Source organism: Gymnogyps californianus, chromosome 2, assembly GCF_018139145.2.
Source record: "Gymnogyps californianus isolate 813 chromosome 2, ASM1813914v2, whole genome shotgun sequence".
NCBI classification, from domain to species: Eukaryota; Metazoa; Chordata; class Aves; order Accipitriformes; family Cathartidae; genus Gymnogyps; species Gymnogyps californianus.
Window position 1 is genome coordinate 59,469,454 of NC_059472.1, and position 13,893 is coordinate 59,483,346.

At 38.5% G+C, this 13,893-nt stretch overlaps 1 protein-coding gene across 2 annotated transcripts in view; it reads left to right on the forward strand.

The window, feature by feature from the left end:
* Positions 1 to 344: 344 nt before the first annotated feature.
* Positions 345 to 13,893, forward strand: part of LOC127029986 (cadherin-7) — a 71,177-nt gene continuing 57,628 nt past the window's right edge. For both annotated transcript variants that reach the window (XM_050915882.1, XM_050915883.1), the window contains exon 1: positions 345 to 554. In XM_050915882.1, coding sequence (XP_050771839.1) covers positions 345 to 554 — 210 coding nt within the window. The remainder of the gene's footprint in view (positions 555 to 13,893) is intronic.

The window sequence follows — 13,893 nt, forward strand, 5'->3', positions numbered from 1 at the left end:
AGAGACTTATTATGTAAACTCAACTGTGTTGATGATGAGAAAAATCATAAATAAACATTTTTGATGCATTATGTGAAAGCTGCGAAGAATTTGCATTCTTTAAAAAAAAGGAAAAAAAAAGTTCTGACAACGGTTCTTGTCTTTTTCCCGGATAGGTACCTATTACACCATTTCTTTGGTGAAGGCTATTCAGCAGTGGTGACTTCTTCCAATCGACCACTCCACAAATTATTATCCCTGGACTCCCAGCTGACACCCTGCCGGAGGCTAGAGCTACTGAGACAACTGGAATTGTGCCCGCTCTCGTCAAGGTTTTTTCTTTCACAGGAAAAAAAAAAAAAAAGATGAAGTTGGGCAAAGTGGAGTTCTGCCATTTTCTGCAGATACTAGCTCTTTTCCTGTGTCTTTCTGGAATGAATCAAGCAGAGCTCTCGAGGTCCAGGTCAAAGCCCTACTTTCAATCAGGGAGGACGAGAACCAAACGCAGCTGGGTGTGGAATCAATTCTTTGTGCTGGAAGAATACATGGGTACAGACCCACTCTATGTAGGAAAGGTAGGGATTTAAACAAACTTTGGAGGGTGCAGATGCTTGCTTTTTGGCATGTTAATACGGTGCAACCTGAAAACTGTAATCCTGTCAGCATGGTTGACTTAAGCCAGGATGGGACAAAGTTTCGTGGTTTGAAAAAGAAAAATGTTTAGCACTTCAGAACAGCAACACATTACGTTCCTGAGTCCTCTTGCAATTTTCTTTAAGAGCTCTACATATTTGCTATGCTTCTTTAAAGTAGTACGATAATGAAAGTGTTTTACCCCCATTGATACAGAGAAAATATTTTATTACTAATATTAGATGTATTTTTTTACATATGAATAGAGAAACATAATGATGAATACTCTTTTATAAGAGCTAACAGCTAGTCCCAGAAAATAGAAGTTCTGTGTTGTGTTGTTTGCTCCCTAAAGATCCGCACTACTGAAGGCAAGAGAGAAAGAATCAGGCGTCTGGGGGTGTGACAAGTAGAAAGGAGGGCACGTCTGCATTACTGCTTTGCTTTGACGTTGCCTGGCCGGCAGATGGGCACCTTGGGGGCCCCGCTGCCCTCTGTGCATAGCCCAGCCTTGTGGCTTTGCCTTCTCTCTGATGGGCACCAGGCCAGTGCAGAGCAAGCCCTTACATCAGGGCATCCCAAATGGCTCGTTTTGCGCGCCCATCGCTGCACGTGGAGCACGCTGAGCACAGCTGTGAATCCGGGCCTTAGCTCATTCACTGCCTTGTGCTGGTGGGTAATATGCTTCCTTCAGCAATTACGAAGAAAAAAAAAAAACCCAAACAGAAAACACTCTTGTGTTTCTATGTAACATTTATGTGTAATCATCTTATTGAAAGAAAAACCCATTTTTCTATGTAATATCAGAATCAATAAATAGAGTTTCTCATTAAACTATAGCAAATTCATAGAAAACAAGGGAGTGACAGCTTTTGGCAAAATGGCATGCTTACAAAAAAGGAGATGAAGTAATCTGAAATCCATCACTTCAAATATACGAGTGCAATGAATTTCAGCTTACTTAATTCGTCCTACCGAGACAAAAACTTTGATGTTTGTGTTAACACAGTTAAGCACTTAGAATTTAATCATGCCAACTGAATAATCGAGTTAAATGGGGAACTGCTCTCATGATCACAGCTATGGTTGTGTTTAGGTGCTTTTTCTGAACTGAGGCTGGTACTTTGCACAATTGAGCCCTTAAGAAAGATTTGCTAGCATCAGAAATATCATCTCTTATCACAGCAGTCCTGAAAGTTTCTGTTAAGTTTTAGGTTATGTAGCAGTGTCCATTCTGATGCCATGCAGCTGCTGCTTGGCTTTGTGAGTTTTGTCTTTTAGGTAAATTTGTTCTCAGGTTGGAGATTCTCTTGTGCCTCTGGAAAATGGCACATTTGGCATTCTTGCCCACTGATAAAAAAGAAGTGTGGCTTGCAAATTAGAATTTCTTTCCTGGAAAAGCAGTGACTTTACTCAAGTGAAGACTGGTTTTGATCTGTAGCAATTCTCGTATTCATTCGATTGCTATATTATGGCCAAAGATGCTGTGGTAGCGCTAGAGTACATGATATTTGCATGTATGTGGTTATTCTTAGCTTCACAGTCTGCTTTTTCCTGTCCTTTACTGGAGTCCTAGCATTCATAAGCAGATATCTTCTGAAAAGCAAACCTTTTTTTCTGAAACAGTCTGTGCCCAGCCTGCTTTTGTATCAGCAGTATGAATTGTTGGCTCAGGAACTCACATTTGTACCAGCAATTCATTTTGTAGGAAAAGCAGATAAAAATTTGCACTTGCAAAAGGAAGCCCATCTTCCTGGAAACAGAGTCCTTGCTGAGCATCTTATAAGATAAGACGTGCACGGTTCCTAACCTTCTCACTGGAGAGGCTTTTTACTGTGTGGTTCCTGAGGTGCAATCATGACCGAAGCTGCATTCCCACGCAGGGAAGCAAAAAGGTGAAGAAGTGATTTTCTTTCTGTATGTTAACGTATTATGTGTAGCACCACTCTGAAGTGAGCAGCAGTCACCTTCCTCCCCCTCTTCTCCCCTTAAAAATATTGCTGTTCTTGTTTCAAATCCTTTGCAGGCAGGTAGGGACTGAGAAAACTGAGATCTGGATAGGAAGGTTGTTTTCTTTTTTCTTTGGTGTTTTTTTTTTTTTTTTTTTCCTTTCCTCTTGGTGAGGAAGCAACGTCAAGCAAAGGGCTGGCGTAACTCACTTCTCTCATCAAGTGAAGTGGAACCAGACTCTGCCTCATGTTCTGCAGAGTGTTCTGCTCCTGGGGAGGTCAGTCCTGCACTGCCTTACGTTCAGGATGCTTTGCAGGGTGCCAATCTAACTGCACATCCAGGAACGAGGAACCTTACTCCAGATTGTAAGGGCTGTGAGATAAAAATGCTTCAGAAACACTCAGGCAAATGGAGCTGCAGTAGGGAATATTTTCTCCCCGCCACTATTCGATTTTACAAAGCCCTAGGCAATTCTGGTTGGAAGGCAGCATTTGGAGAATGTTAGGGTTACACGGCAAATTGTTCAAGAGTCATGAAATACCAATGTTAATTCCATATTCAGCATTAACTCTGTCCTCATGGGTGTGTGCATTCTGACACTTTAATTACATGATCATGCAGGGTAAAATCCTATTCCTTTTAAATAATGTAACAGGATTCCAATTCACCTCAGTAAGACAAGTCTTTCACTTAAAATAAATTTTCAGTGTTTTCAGGTTTGTTTAACAAGACTTCAGATCCATACCTGAGGTATATTGCAGCCTTCTTTCTTGCATCCTTGACATCCATTTATTGGCAGAATGTTTTTTGTTTGTTCTTAAAAAAAAATGTATTTATTTTCTTAAGGTGGCAGGGGCCTGTTTCTCACATCACTCTGGAAAAATCTCTGGAGGAGTTCCATTAGTTTTACACTAATAGGAGTCAGAGGTGACTGCAGTTTTTTGCCTTTTATTTTTTTTTTTAATGTAGGTCTTTCCTCTCCATGGTATGAATTTTAATCATCTTGGATTCAATCCTGAGCATTCTGAGTGGCTCTTGGGAGGTGCTTAACATGTAATCAGATTGTGGAATGAACCATATACAATTTCTTTCTGTCCATCAGCACAGCATATGTTACATTCACTTAAAGGGCTGAAGCATTTAACTATTTAGCCCTTTTACCTGTTTGGATAGGCACTGTTATCTTCCAGACATGCCATGTAGGAGATGAGGCAGTTAACTGTGACGCTAATTTAGCTAGAAGCATAGGTGGGTTCTGTTTTCCGGAAAATGTTTACTATTGCTCGGTAATATGTTTTGTGAAATGCCTTACTCTGTATTTTCCATATAAATTACTTTAATGGAATCTATTTGGGCTTAAAAATAATAATACAGAGCAGTTTTAAATGATTCAATGCATAAACACCTGAAATTAGGAAAAAGTGTATGCTATTATATTGAATATTTGTAAAGCTGTATACAATCTCGTGATTAAAGTCTGTATGGGTACACATTGGCAAAAAGGGGTGCAGTTAAAGTAGAACTTTAAAATTTTGTTGATATCTTTTTTCGTTTTGTTACATAACTATCAGACATCCAGGGTTTGGTTTTGGTTGTGTTTTTTTTTTTTTTTTTGCTGTTGTTTTTTTTTGTTTTGTTTGTTTTTAATTTAATTGTACATGTTCTACTGCAAGAGTGTCAGTCTCCTCAAAAGCATTATAATGACACGAAGTCTCAGCCAGTAATCCTTTCATTTTTCTTATTAAAAAAAATTTAAAAAATCAAAAGAAGCCACAAATAAACCTGAAGAAGTGAAACAAGGCTGTGAACTCCATGTGAGATGTTGATTGATGACTGGCTTCACTGTTTTTTTTTGGATCCAAACCAAAGCTCCTTTTCCAATGGCTCTAAATTTAGGTATAGTTAAAGACAGGGACAGTTTCACGCTTTTTGCTGAGTTCAACTCCTTTTTTTTCCCTGAGAAAAAGACATAGGCTTGATTGAACACAAACCCAAGAAGTTGATGCTTAACTTTGAGAGGCTCACTGGTACTTCTCAAAAATAACACTTGGAACTTGTAAGGTGCCCTGCATGTAGTTGTTATTTATAATGTATGGGTAAGGAAAGCATAAATCCTAACCTGCATTTTCTAGATGGTAAAATCAAGGAAAAAAGGCTAAATGAGTGGACTAAAAGCATGTAGTTTGTTAGAGCTCACAGTCATTGCCTTCCAATTCCATTTTACCTGCCTCTTTGTTTTTCTTCTATTTTAAGATAAAAAGAGGCTTGTTGGATTCAATTTTCAAACATGGGCCAAAGTGCATAAAAGCTAATATTTGCATTATTATTTTCTGGAGTAGTATAGAATGAGTGCAGCATTAAAAAAAAAAATGCAGTGAACTTAAACATTTCCCAGAAAATTGGTGCATTTAAGAGAATTTACAGGTTTGTGCCAAGGCAGGGTGGGGAAAGGGAGTTTCAAGCAGCAAAATAACAAGAAGGGTATGTTATTGTTGGCATAGAGAGCGAGTTGTTTTTTCCAGCCTCATCATTTTGGAGGGAAGGAGGCCGGACAGGGGAGGATACTGTATTTTTGTGTTTGTTTTTGTTTTTCAAAGGTGTTGGTGAATGTGTTAATAGGGTGACAGAATTATTCGCATATGATATTTATCTCTGGTGCAACCTTATATCAAGCCATACAGATGTAGTCAGAAGTAGAGCTCTTTTTCTAGATCATAGGCTGACACTTTTAGATGTGGCTGATGACTTTTTGACTGACTTGGATAATAAGTGTCTTTGCTAAAATATGTTAAGGTGGTGAGTACTGTGGAAGCACTGGCCACTCAGTCAAACTCAGACCGATATGCAGGAATATCAGCTGCTGAGAAACTGAGGGAGCTTCATCCGTGATGAAAGACCTGAGGATCTCTGAACAGAAATTAGCCCAAATAGCTTTTCATCTCTCTAGAAACTACACTACAGCAGTTTTACTGACACTTTGGGAAACGGAGAGGAGATGGGGTGAAATTATGAAGGCTAAATGTAGGTAAAAGAGGCTAGGCTGCCTCATTTGCAGATAACAGAGCAGGAGGTGGGTCAGGTACGATTCCCTGGAGGGCTCTATCCCTCCCGCTGCCTCTGGAGGCAACCCACTGGGACCTGTGCTCTCTGCCCAGCCTCAGCCTGCGGTCTCGCCCCTCCAAGCATCCTCAGCAAGATAAATGTTCACGTCTGCTCTGCAAGTAAGCTCCTGGCTGAGAGTAGCTACAGCTCTGCACAGATTTTTTTTCTTTTCTTTTTTTCCCCCCAAGTACTTTTGAGGGAAAAAGAAACCAAACCCAAACCAACTATTCTTCAGCTATCTTTGTGGACTCTATGTGGAAAACAAAGATGGCGTAGTAACTCAGAGAGAAACTTCCCCTTTGTTATATTTTTTGCTCCTTTTCTAGTTATGTTATCTTTACTTTTAGCATAGTCTTTGAAGCACTGTTGTTTTATATACTCCCAAAAGGCCATTTATGAAAGTGAAAAAGCAAATCTGCTGTATTTCTGATATTTATCCATCTCAGGAACTCTTTGTTGTTCTGTGCTGTGAAAATTGATAACAGTTGACCTTTTAAGTAAAATGGGACATGCCATTCCTGTCAATGTTTTTCTACCACAAGTGCTGCAAATGAAACAAATGAACAGACAAAATAGTCAAGTCTGCTTACCTGCTTTGTGGATGGAATAGGTCTTGGTGAAGGGATGCTTCAACTGTACAGCAGTGGTATGAATTTACCATCTTAGCTTGTACTACGTGGTAGTACTACTAGTACTACTAGTAGCACACACTTTTCTTCACCGGATAGTCACTGTGGGCTTTGCGTTATTCCATACTTTACTTTATTTGGATTACCCCAAATAACTGAGAGCTGACTGACAATCTAAATGTTTCCTACTTAGCATGCAGGGCTAAAGTGTCTCTGGGGAGAACAGTGAGATTAAGGCACACAGGAAGAATTATCCAAAGGGATAACCTAAAATCTACTGCTTTTTCCTGGTTGATTTCATTAACCTGCACAGCTATAGTGTAATTTCCTCTTTCCCTCTTTATAGGAAGTCATCTTCTCACATAGTTGAATGGGTACAGAAATGGGTTTTATGCTGGGGATTTAAAGTGATGACAATTTCACATGCTCAAGCACTAAAAGACAATTTGTATGTAATTTCATTATTAGAAGCGATAATAGAGTTGAGAGACTTACGGTTGGATACTGAACCAGAACATGCAGCTTTTTGATCTTTTAGTATAATATAGAACATTGATCCTTAACATGTGACATTACAGAAGAGGAAGGTTAGTGAAGGTGATGACAACATCCGTAAATTAAGTAGCCCTCATAGCAGCTTTTTATTCAATGGCACAGCCATGCTATTTATATAATCCTGTAATACCAGTTCTGTATTTCAGTAGACTAATAGGCTCTACCTGCAGTGCTCTGCTCTGAATTTCTTGTGGGCATTATTTAAAACTATGTTTTATGGGTCTCTGACAAAATTGAAAAGCAAGAGTAGAAGTTAATTTTGCAACGGTATGTAGATGCAAGTGTCCTGTATGCTTGGCTGGTTATCAGAAAATGCCTTCTTTTCATGAGAGCATGAGATTTACAGTTTTGATGTCGGTCAAGCTCATGCTGCTTCAGCTGCCTTCTTTTTGCCATGTTCTGACGTTCCTTCTCCTTTTTATCTGCTGAGCTTGGTTGTAGTCCTCTAGTTCATGCTGTTGGCTGTCACTCAACATCCAGTTTTACCTCGGTCCTCTAGTCTCGCAGTTGTGTATTAAGGACATTGGAAATATACAGCGCTGTAAAACTAGGGCTACCAAGAACTGTGAGTATTTGCATTATTCTAGGGCTAAGGAAGTCCAGTCACGAACCAAATTCCCACTGTGCTAGGCACAGTGCAAGCAAACACAACCCCTGCGCTCAGGCAGTGGTCTTGTAAGACAAGAGGCAATAGCAGATTAAGAAGCAACAATAGAATCCGGAGAAATATGGAGATGTTAGACAGCATCCCGAAAATAGCTTGAGAACAATACCTTGCTGTTGTTCTTTGCTATGAAGATAGAATATTATTTGTTCTGAAAACGAAAATCATGCAACATTTTTAAACATTTTGAACAGATAACAGGGGGTTCTTTCCTGCCTTTATTTTCCATCCTTTATGGATGACAAGTTAGTTGAAATTCGTAAGTGCAGATCTATTTGATATCTAAGTTAGTACAAGGCTACTTCTTCTTTCAGACCAGTGAAGATAAAGGATATTTTTCTGTTGCTTTCAAAAGATCAAACTGCATATGCTTTAAAGTTTTACATCTTGTAGCCTGCTATCACACGACCTTTTCCATGTTGCCTTTTTTCTTATACCTGTATTGTTAGACATAATTGTCTATCTACAGACTCATTGGGCATTCATTCCATGTATTTAGTATTTTCCATGTGTCACAGTCTAAAAGTGCTGCCAGGACTATTGCTGCCATGTCACAATTCTTCTGCTGAATTTCTTCTTTGCTCCACACTTTTGGGGTTTTTTTTAAATATCACACTGCACTTCTCAAGTTCCTTGTCTTTTTTTTTTTTTTTTTTTTTTTTTTTTAGTAATCACGTAATAAAATAGTACCTGTGTACACATGTCAGTTTTTCATTGCTAACTTTTACTGGTTAAGGGGAGTACCTGGGACAACATATTTAGAGATCCTGAAAAAATCAGGGAATGGTTCCTTCGTGTCCAGTAAATTGGCTTTTACAGAAATATACTGGTGATAAGTCCTGGAAAATCGCTGCAGTATAATCTTTTTCTCTCAGCATTGTGCATTTCCCTGGAAGAGGTGACTGAGCTAAGTGCTAATGGTGGAACTGCTGAAAGAAGAAGGAAGTTAATACACTAGGTTGCTTACTTCTCTCAGAATAACTATTAGCTACCATACGCTACCAGCATCTTCTCTGTCACTTTTGCAGTGGAAGAGACACTTACATAAATCAGAGACATAAATTAGATATGTTACATAAATTAGAGACAAATAGCTCTTAGAAAAAGCAGCAGAGTTTATTTTAATTCTGTCCCAACTGTCCAAACCATGGTCGTGGTATGAATACCAGCCTACACTACAAGAAGAAGTTTGAGGAGGTCATAATGCTTGTCGTGGTTTAACCCCAGCCAGCAACTAAGCACCACGCAGCTGCTTCCCCCTTCCCCCTCCCAGTGGGGTGAGGAGGAGGAAAGAGGGGAAAAAAAAAAAGTAAAACTCATGGGTTGAGATAAGAACAGTTTAATAACTAAAGTAAAATATAATACTAACAATAGTAATAATGAAATATAATAATAATAATAGTAATGAAAAGGAATATAACAAAAAAAGGAGGGGGAGGAAGGGGAAAAAAAAAACCCACAAACAAACAAATAAAAAAACCCCACCAGTGATGCACAATGCAATTGCTCACCACCCGCTGACCGATGCCCAGTTAGTTCCCGAGCCACGATCCGCGCCGCCCGGCCAACTCCCCCCTGTTTATATACTGGGCATGACGTTCCATGGTATGGAATACCTCTTTGGCTAGTTCAGGTCAGCTGCCCCGGCTCTGCTCCCTCCCAGCTTCTTGCACACCTGCTTGCTGGCAGAGCACGGGAAACTGAAAAGTCCTTGGCTTAAGATAAGCGCTACTTAGCAACAACTAAAACATCAGAGTGTTATCAACATCATTCTCACACTAAATCCAAAACACAGCACTGTACCAGCTACTAAGAAGAGAATTAACTCTATCCCAGCCGAAACCAGGACAATGCTTAATCTCTCATAGCTTCAAGGTTGTAAGAAGGAGGATCAGCTGGTTAAAAATGGGGGGGGTTGTTTACATGATATTAAAAATACGTTATCAACACCTAACTATATATCATTTGACCTCAAACTATAAATGGGAGCCACCTTAACCTTCCCAGCCTAAGTGTAAACTTAGCCAATGAAGAAGGTCCAGTAACAGAAGAACATGTCATGAAAAGATGCTGATTACCAAAATCAATAAATATGCTTATAAAATTATACAATATATTTAGGATTAATTCTTGCAGAAGTTTTTGACTCAGCTAAAAAATTACTACCGTTAACAGTTCCTTCCATATTCAAGTATTTGCTGGTGTTACAGCGCTGTGCTGTTGCAAAAGTAATATTGTTATTTAAGTGGGTGTAAAGCATGTAGTACGGCAGTAGTACTCTATAAGTCATAAACAATATAATGAAGAATAAACATTATTTTATCTTTCAGATAAATAGGAATACCAAGACAAATATAGCTCTTTTGCATATAGTAGTTCATGTGGAATTATTCATGTACCAGAAAATAGAAAATATGCCTTACTGGCTCAGTCTCAGGCTGTCTTTTTCAGAATGCTCCCCTGGGAGAAGAAGGTAGTTCTAAACATCCAAGAGGGCGGCAAAGGTTTTTTAATATGTGTTGTTTATTAAGTTGTGCTGTTCATAGAGTAACAGAATATTTAATCCAGAATCTTGAGATCAGTTTTATCGACCCTAGTAGACCATTTGAGAATATTAATTTTGGAATACAACTATTTGGCCGTTTTAAAATTGAATTTTTAACTGATATTTTATTCTGTAGGTTAGTAAAAGAGGAATACTGAGGACTGATTGACAACAGGTAGCAACATATTCCACATGTTGACAGTGAAAAATAGTGCCGCCTTTTCATATAGTCATATAGTATTCTTAGAGCACTGAAGGCCTGCATTATGGTGTTTCATATGGGTGAATAGGGTATATGTTGAGAACAGCTAGGTACGATCTGATGTAATGTTCTGCCCACACCACAGGAGATTCTTTGGCCCTCTCTGAGTAGAAATAAATAAATATAATGTCATTTTCCAGGTGATAAAAGGAGATTTTGCTGCATGAATTCCACAAAATGTTACCATAGTCATACTGTCCCATTTAGTGTTCCTGTTTCTGTAAATCACGAGAAATTACCTTGAGGACTATAGAGACATGCAATTTTGTGGCTGTGGAGTATGTGTGAGAAGAATTGAGCCCACAAAGTTATTTTTTCATTTGAAATGCTTCCAAAATATGGAAAATCTGGTACTTGGACACATGTGTAAGGATGATAAGCTGCTTAAACATTTCATACTGAGGTACCAAATTGTAACCCTGCTGACTAGGCAATCAAGCAATTCATTTTCCTTACAAGGTAGGCAGGTGCTGTATTAGGCAAAGTTTAGCTTGTTATTCTGTAAGAATGAAAAGTTTTCAGACACAGTTGGGAAAAGCAGATGGTCATTTCTTAAGTTTCCACAATCGTATAAATCCATAAATTAGCAAAATACTTAACTTGCCTTTCATATACCATTTACACACATTATATGGGCAGAGTAGGCATTTGGGAAAGTACTTGGCATATTTTTATGTTTCTTTTTTAACTTGCAGGGCTATAATGCTGCATAGTGTTTATATTAAAAACTGTTAAATAATTCCTCTTGCTCCTGGATGTTCATAATTTTCATGCATATGTAGACTGTTGTCCTCCCCACCCATCTTTTACCCTTTACCACTGAACTGTTGCTTAGCCAAGCAATACATATTTCACACTTTTAAAAAGTTTTCCTCATTAGTCAGCACTGCAGTCCTGTGTTCATCTTTACTGCTCTTTTATTCATTCCCTCTATTTTTTCAATATCTTCCTGACAGTAAAAAGCCACGAACAAAAGCACTCTATTATACCTTCAGCTAAACAGGGAATAAGCCAAGTGAAACTTATTTCCCGTCTCATTGTATGATTCAAATTGCACAATTCATGTTTGTTTCTTTCTTTGCCAGCTCATGTCCACTACTACTCTGAGGATCTTAAAGCCTTATTGCTTTTCTGTTTTATTCTTTCTGCTGAAACAAGTGTACTTGAGGAATAATTCCCACTTGTACTGACACATTTATTCAATTCAGATTTATCTTAAGACTGAAAGAAAATGTAAAGATTCTAGTACAGGAAAAAAGAGATTGAAAAAGTTTAAGAGAAGAAAAAGAATTCCAACGAGTAAGTGTAAGAATGCACGGACCATGATGAAGCAATATGCTATGTTTTTCTCACTCCAGAGCCTGATGTAAAGCTGAAAAGAACATACCAAAGCAATCAATGAAAAGATTAATTAGATTAAGGTATAACAATCATATGTATGGGTCTTGATTCCCTTTGCTCTTTGCTAAGGATGCTATATGCATGTATATGGGGCATACATTGGTTTAAGTCACATCAATCCACCACACAGGGGTTCTAGAAAGAAGGCCTTGTAGGTACCAATGCTAGCTGACTTAGTTTTGTTAATACAGATGGGAAAGGAGGGCAGCTAGCTAGAGATCCAGTAACACCCAGGTTTGAGAAATGTGCAGGAGACTAGGTCTGTTAACTAGCAGATGCAGTTGAAAGGGACAAAAAGGTAAGTAAAGCTCATTTGTAATCGAAAGAGGAAGATGCCATGTACAACAAAGTCATCTGTGATACAAGACAGCAGCAAAACCAAATATCATCAAGACAAAAACTAGTAGAAAACTGATTTTATGTTTCTTTTCTGGCAACAGGGAAGCAAATGATAGAAAAAGAAAGTCGTAAATGTTTCATATAAAACATTACTGGACAGGGCCAGAGAATTTGGAATTTGATCAAAAAAAAGCCTAAAACATGAGCAACAGGGCGCCCAACAACATAGGACAAGAAAGAAGAGCCTTCCATCTGTAGAGATTCCAAGAACTACTGGGTCAAGATAGAGTGTGGATAAGCAAAAAAGCAACATGCAGATCTGGAGGAGTCCGAGCAAGTCTGAGCTCTCAGCAGAAGGATGGAAGGATGCAAATATGTGCATCTGTCATGGCAGCAACTGGGCCATGTCCAGACTGTTTCCAAATTAAGAGCTGAAAATCAAAAGGATTAATGCTCTGGTCTACCACTAAGGAAGGCAGCCCGCACCTTACGAAGTAAATTTGTGCTTGGAGTTAAGGGGATGAAATAATGACACTCATGGGTTTTCTAGGTCTTTCAGACCCTCAGGAGATACCTTTCCTTCTAGACTAGTATTTTGACATTCATCATTTCATGTAACTGTATTTCCTTCAATCTGTTTGCAGGCTACATGAGAATTTTGCCATGTAGACTAATTTCAATGTCCTGTCAAAATTAGATTTTGTTCCATACTATGTGAGCCACAGTATCACATTCAACAATTTCCTTTCATCTATTATTTTAGTAAGCAGAGTTGGGTAGAAGACGATGGTCTATTCTGCTAGTCTGATGGCAAAATCATCTTTCAAGAACGTTTTTTTTGCCAATTTTACTTCTAGTAGCACAAAATGAAATCAATGACTGCTTTTCACATGGGATGATACAGACTGAGGGCCCAGGTGCTTTGTCTTGCTTCCAAAATATCCGCCAAGCAGGCAATGAGGCTATGAGGAAGACAGAAAGATTAAGATGTCCACCTTGATGACAGATCATTCTGATACCTTTAGAGATATAAGGGTTTGTATCTGCAGACTACACTAACAATTCAAGATATTTACGTTTGCTTCTGAAATAATTTTATCTTCTGTGTAGTAGATACAGTGGCCTACCTTCCAGTTCTGACCATTGCATGCATGCTTTGTGCTATGCTTAAACTGCAAATATCAATTTGGAACACAGTTTTGGACTGTAGCAGGATGAGCTAACAGGTTGTGGATCAGATTCAATTCTCCGGAAAATTACTTTGTAAGGTAATTAGCAAGATACAGGGGAAACATGCTGCAGCTTAACCATCAAGGTCAGAAGAGTTAAGTTCATTATAGTGAACAAAGTGATCAGCAATATCGCAAATTTTCTTGGAGTCAAACACTCTTGCACCTGTAAATAACCTTTACTGACAACAGAACTCTGACAGAACCAATACGAGTGCCATTGTAGAGAGTAACAGGGTGAAACCAGATCTTTTTTCCCCATAATTACTTGGTTCTGTTGGAAATACAAATACAACTGATGATGAACATTATATTCAATGCTTTCCTAATCTATTCTCAAGATCAAAGTACACTTTTGGTTTTGTTGGTGGCAACAGAAGTAATGCAATAAAGTAAGATAGATTTTCTTAAACCCTAAAACGTTAAGATACTATTTAATAATGTTTGGTAGAGGATAACATCATTTTATGAATGATGTTTTGGAAGGCAACGTAAGAGTTGTTCTGTTCTTCATACTCCTGAAGTTGTGTGTCTCATTAATCAATAGACCCTTCCTGATGTTTTACTGTAAGGTTGGGCTCAAGGAAAACATTCAATACTGTTAC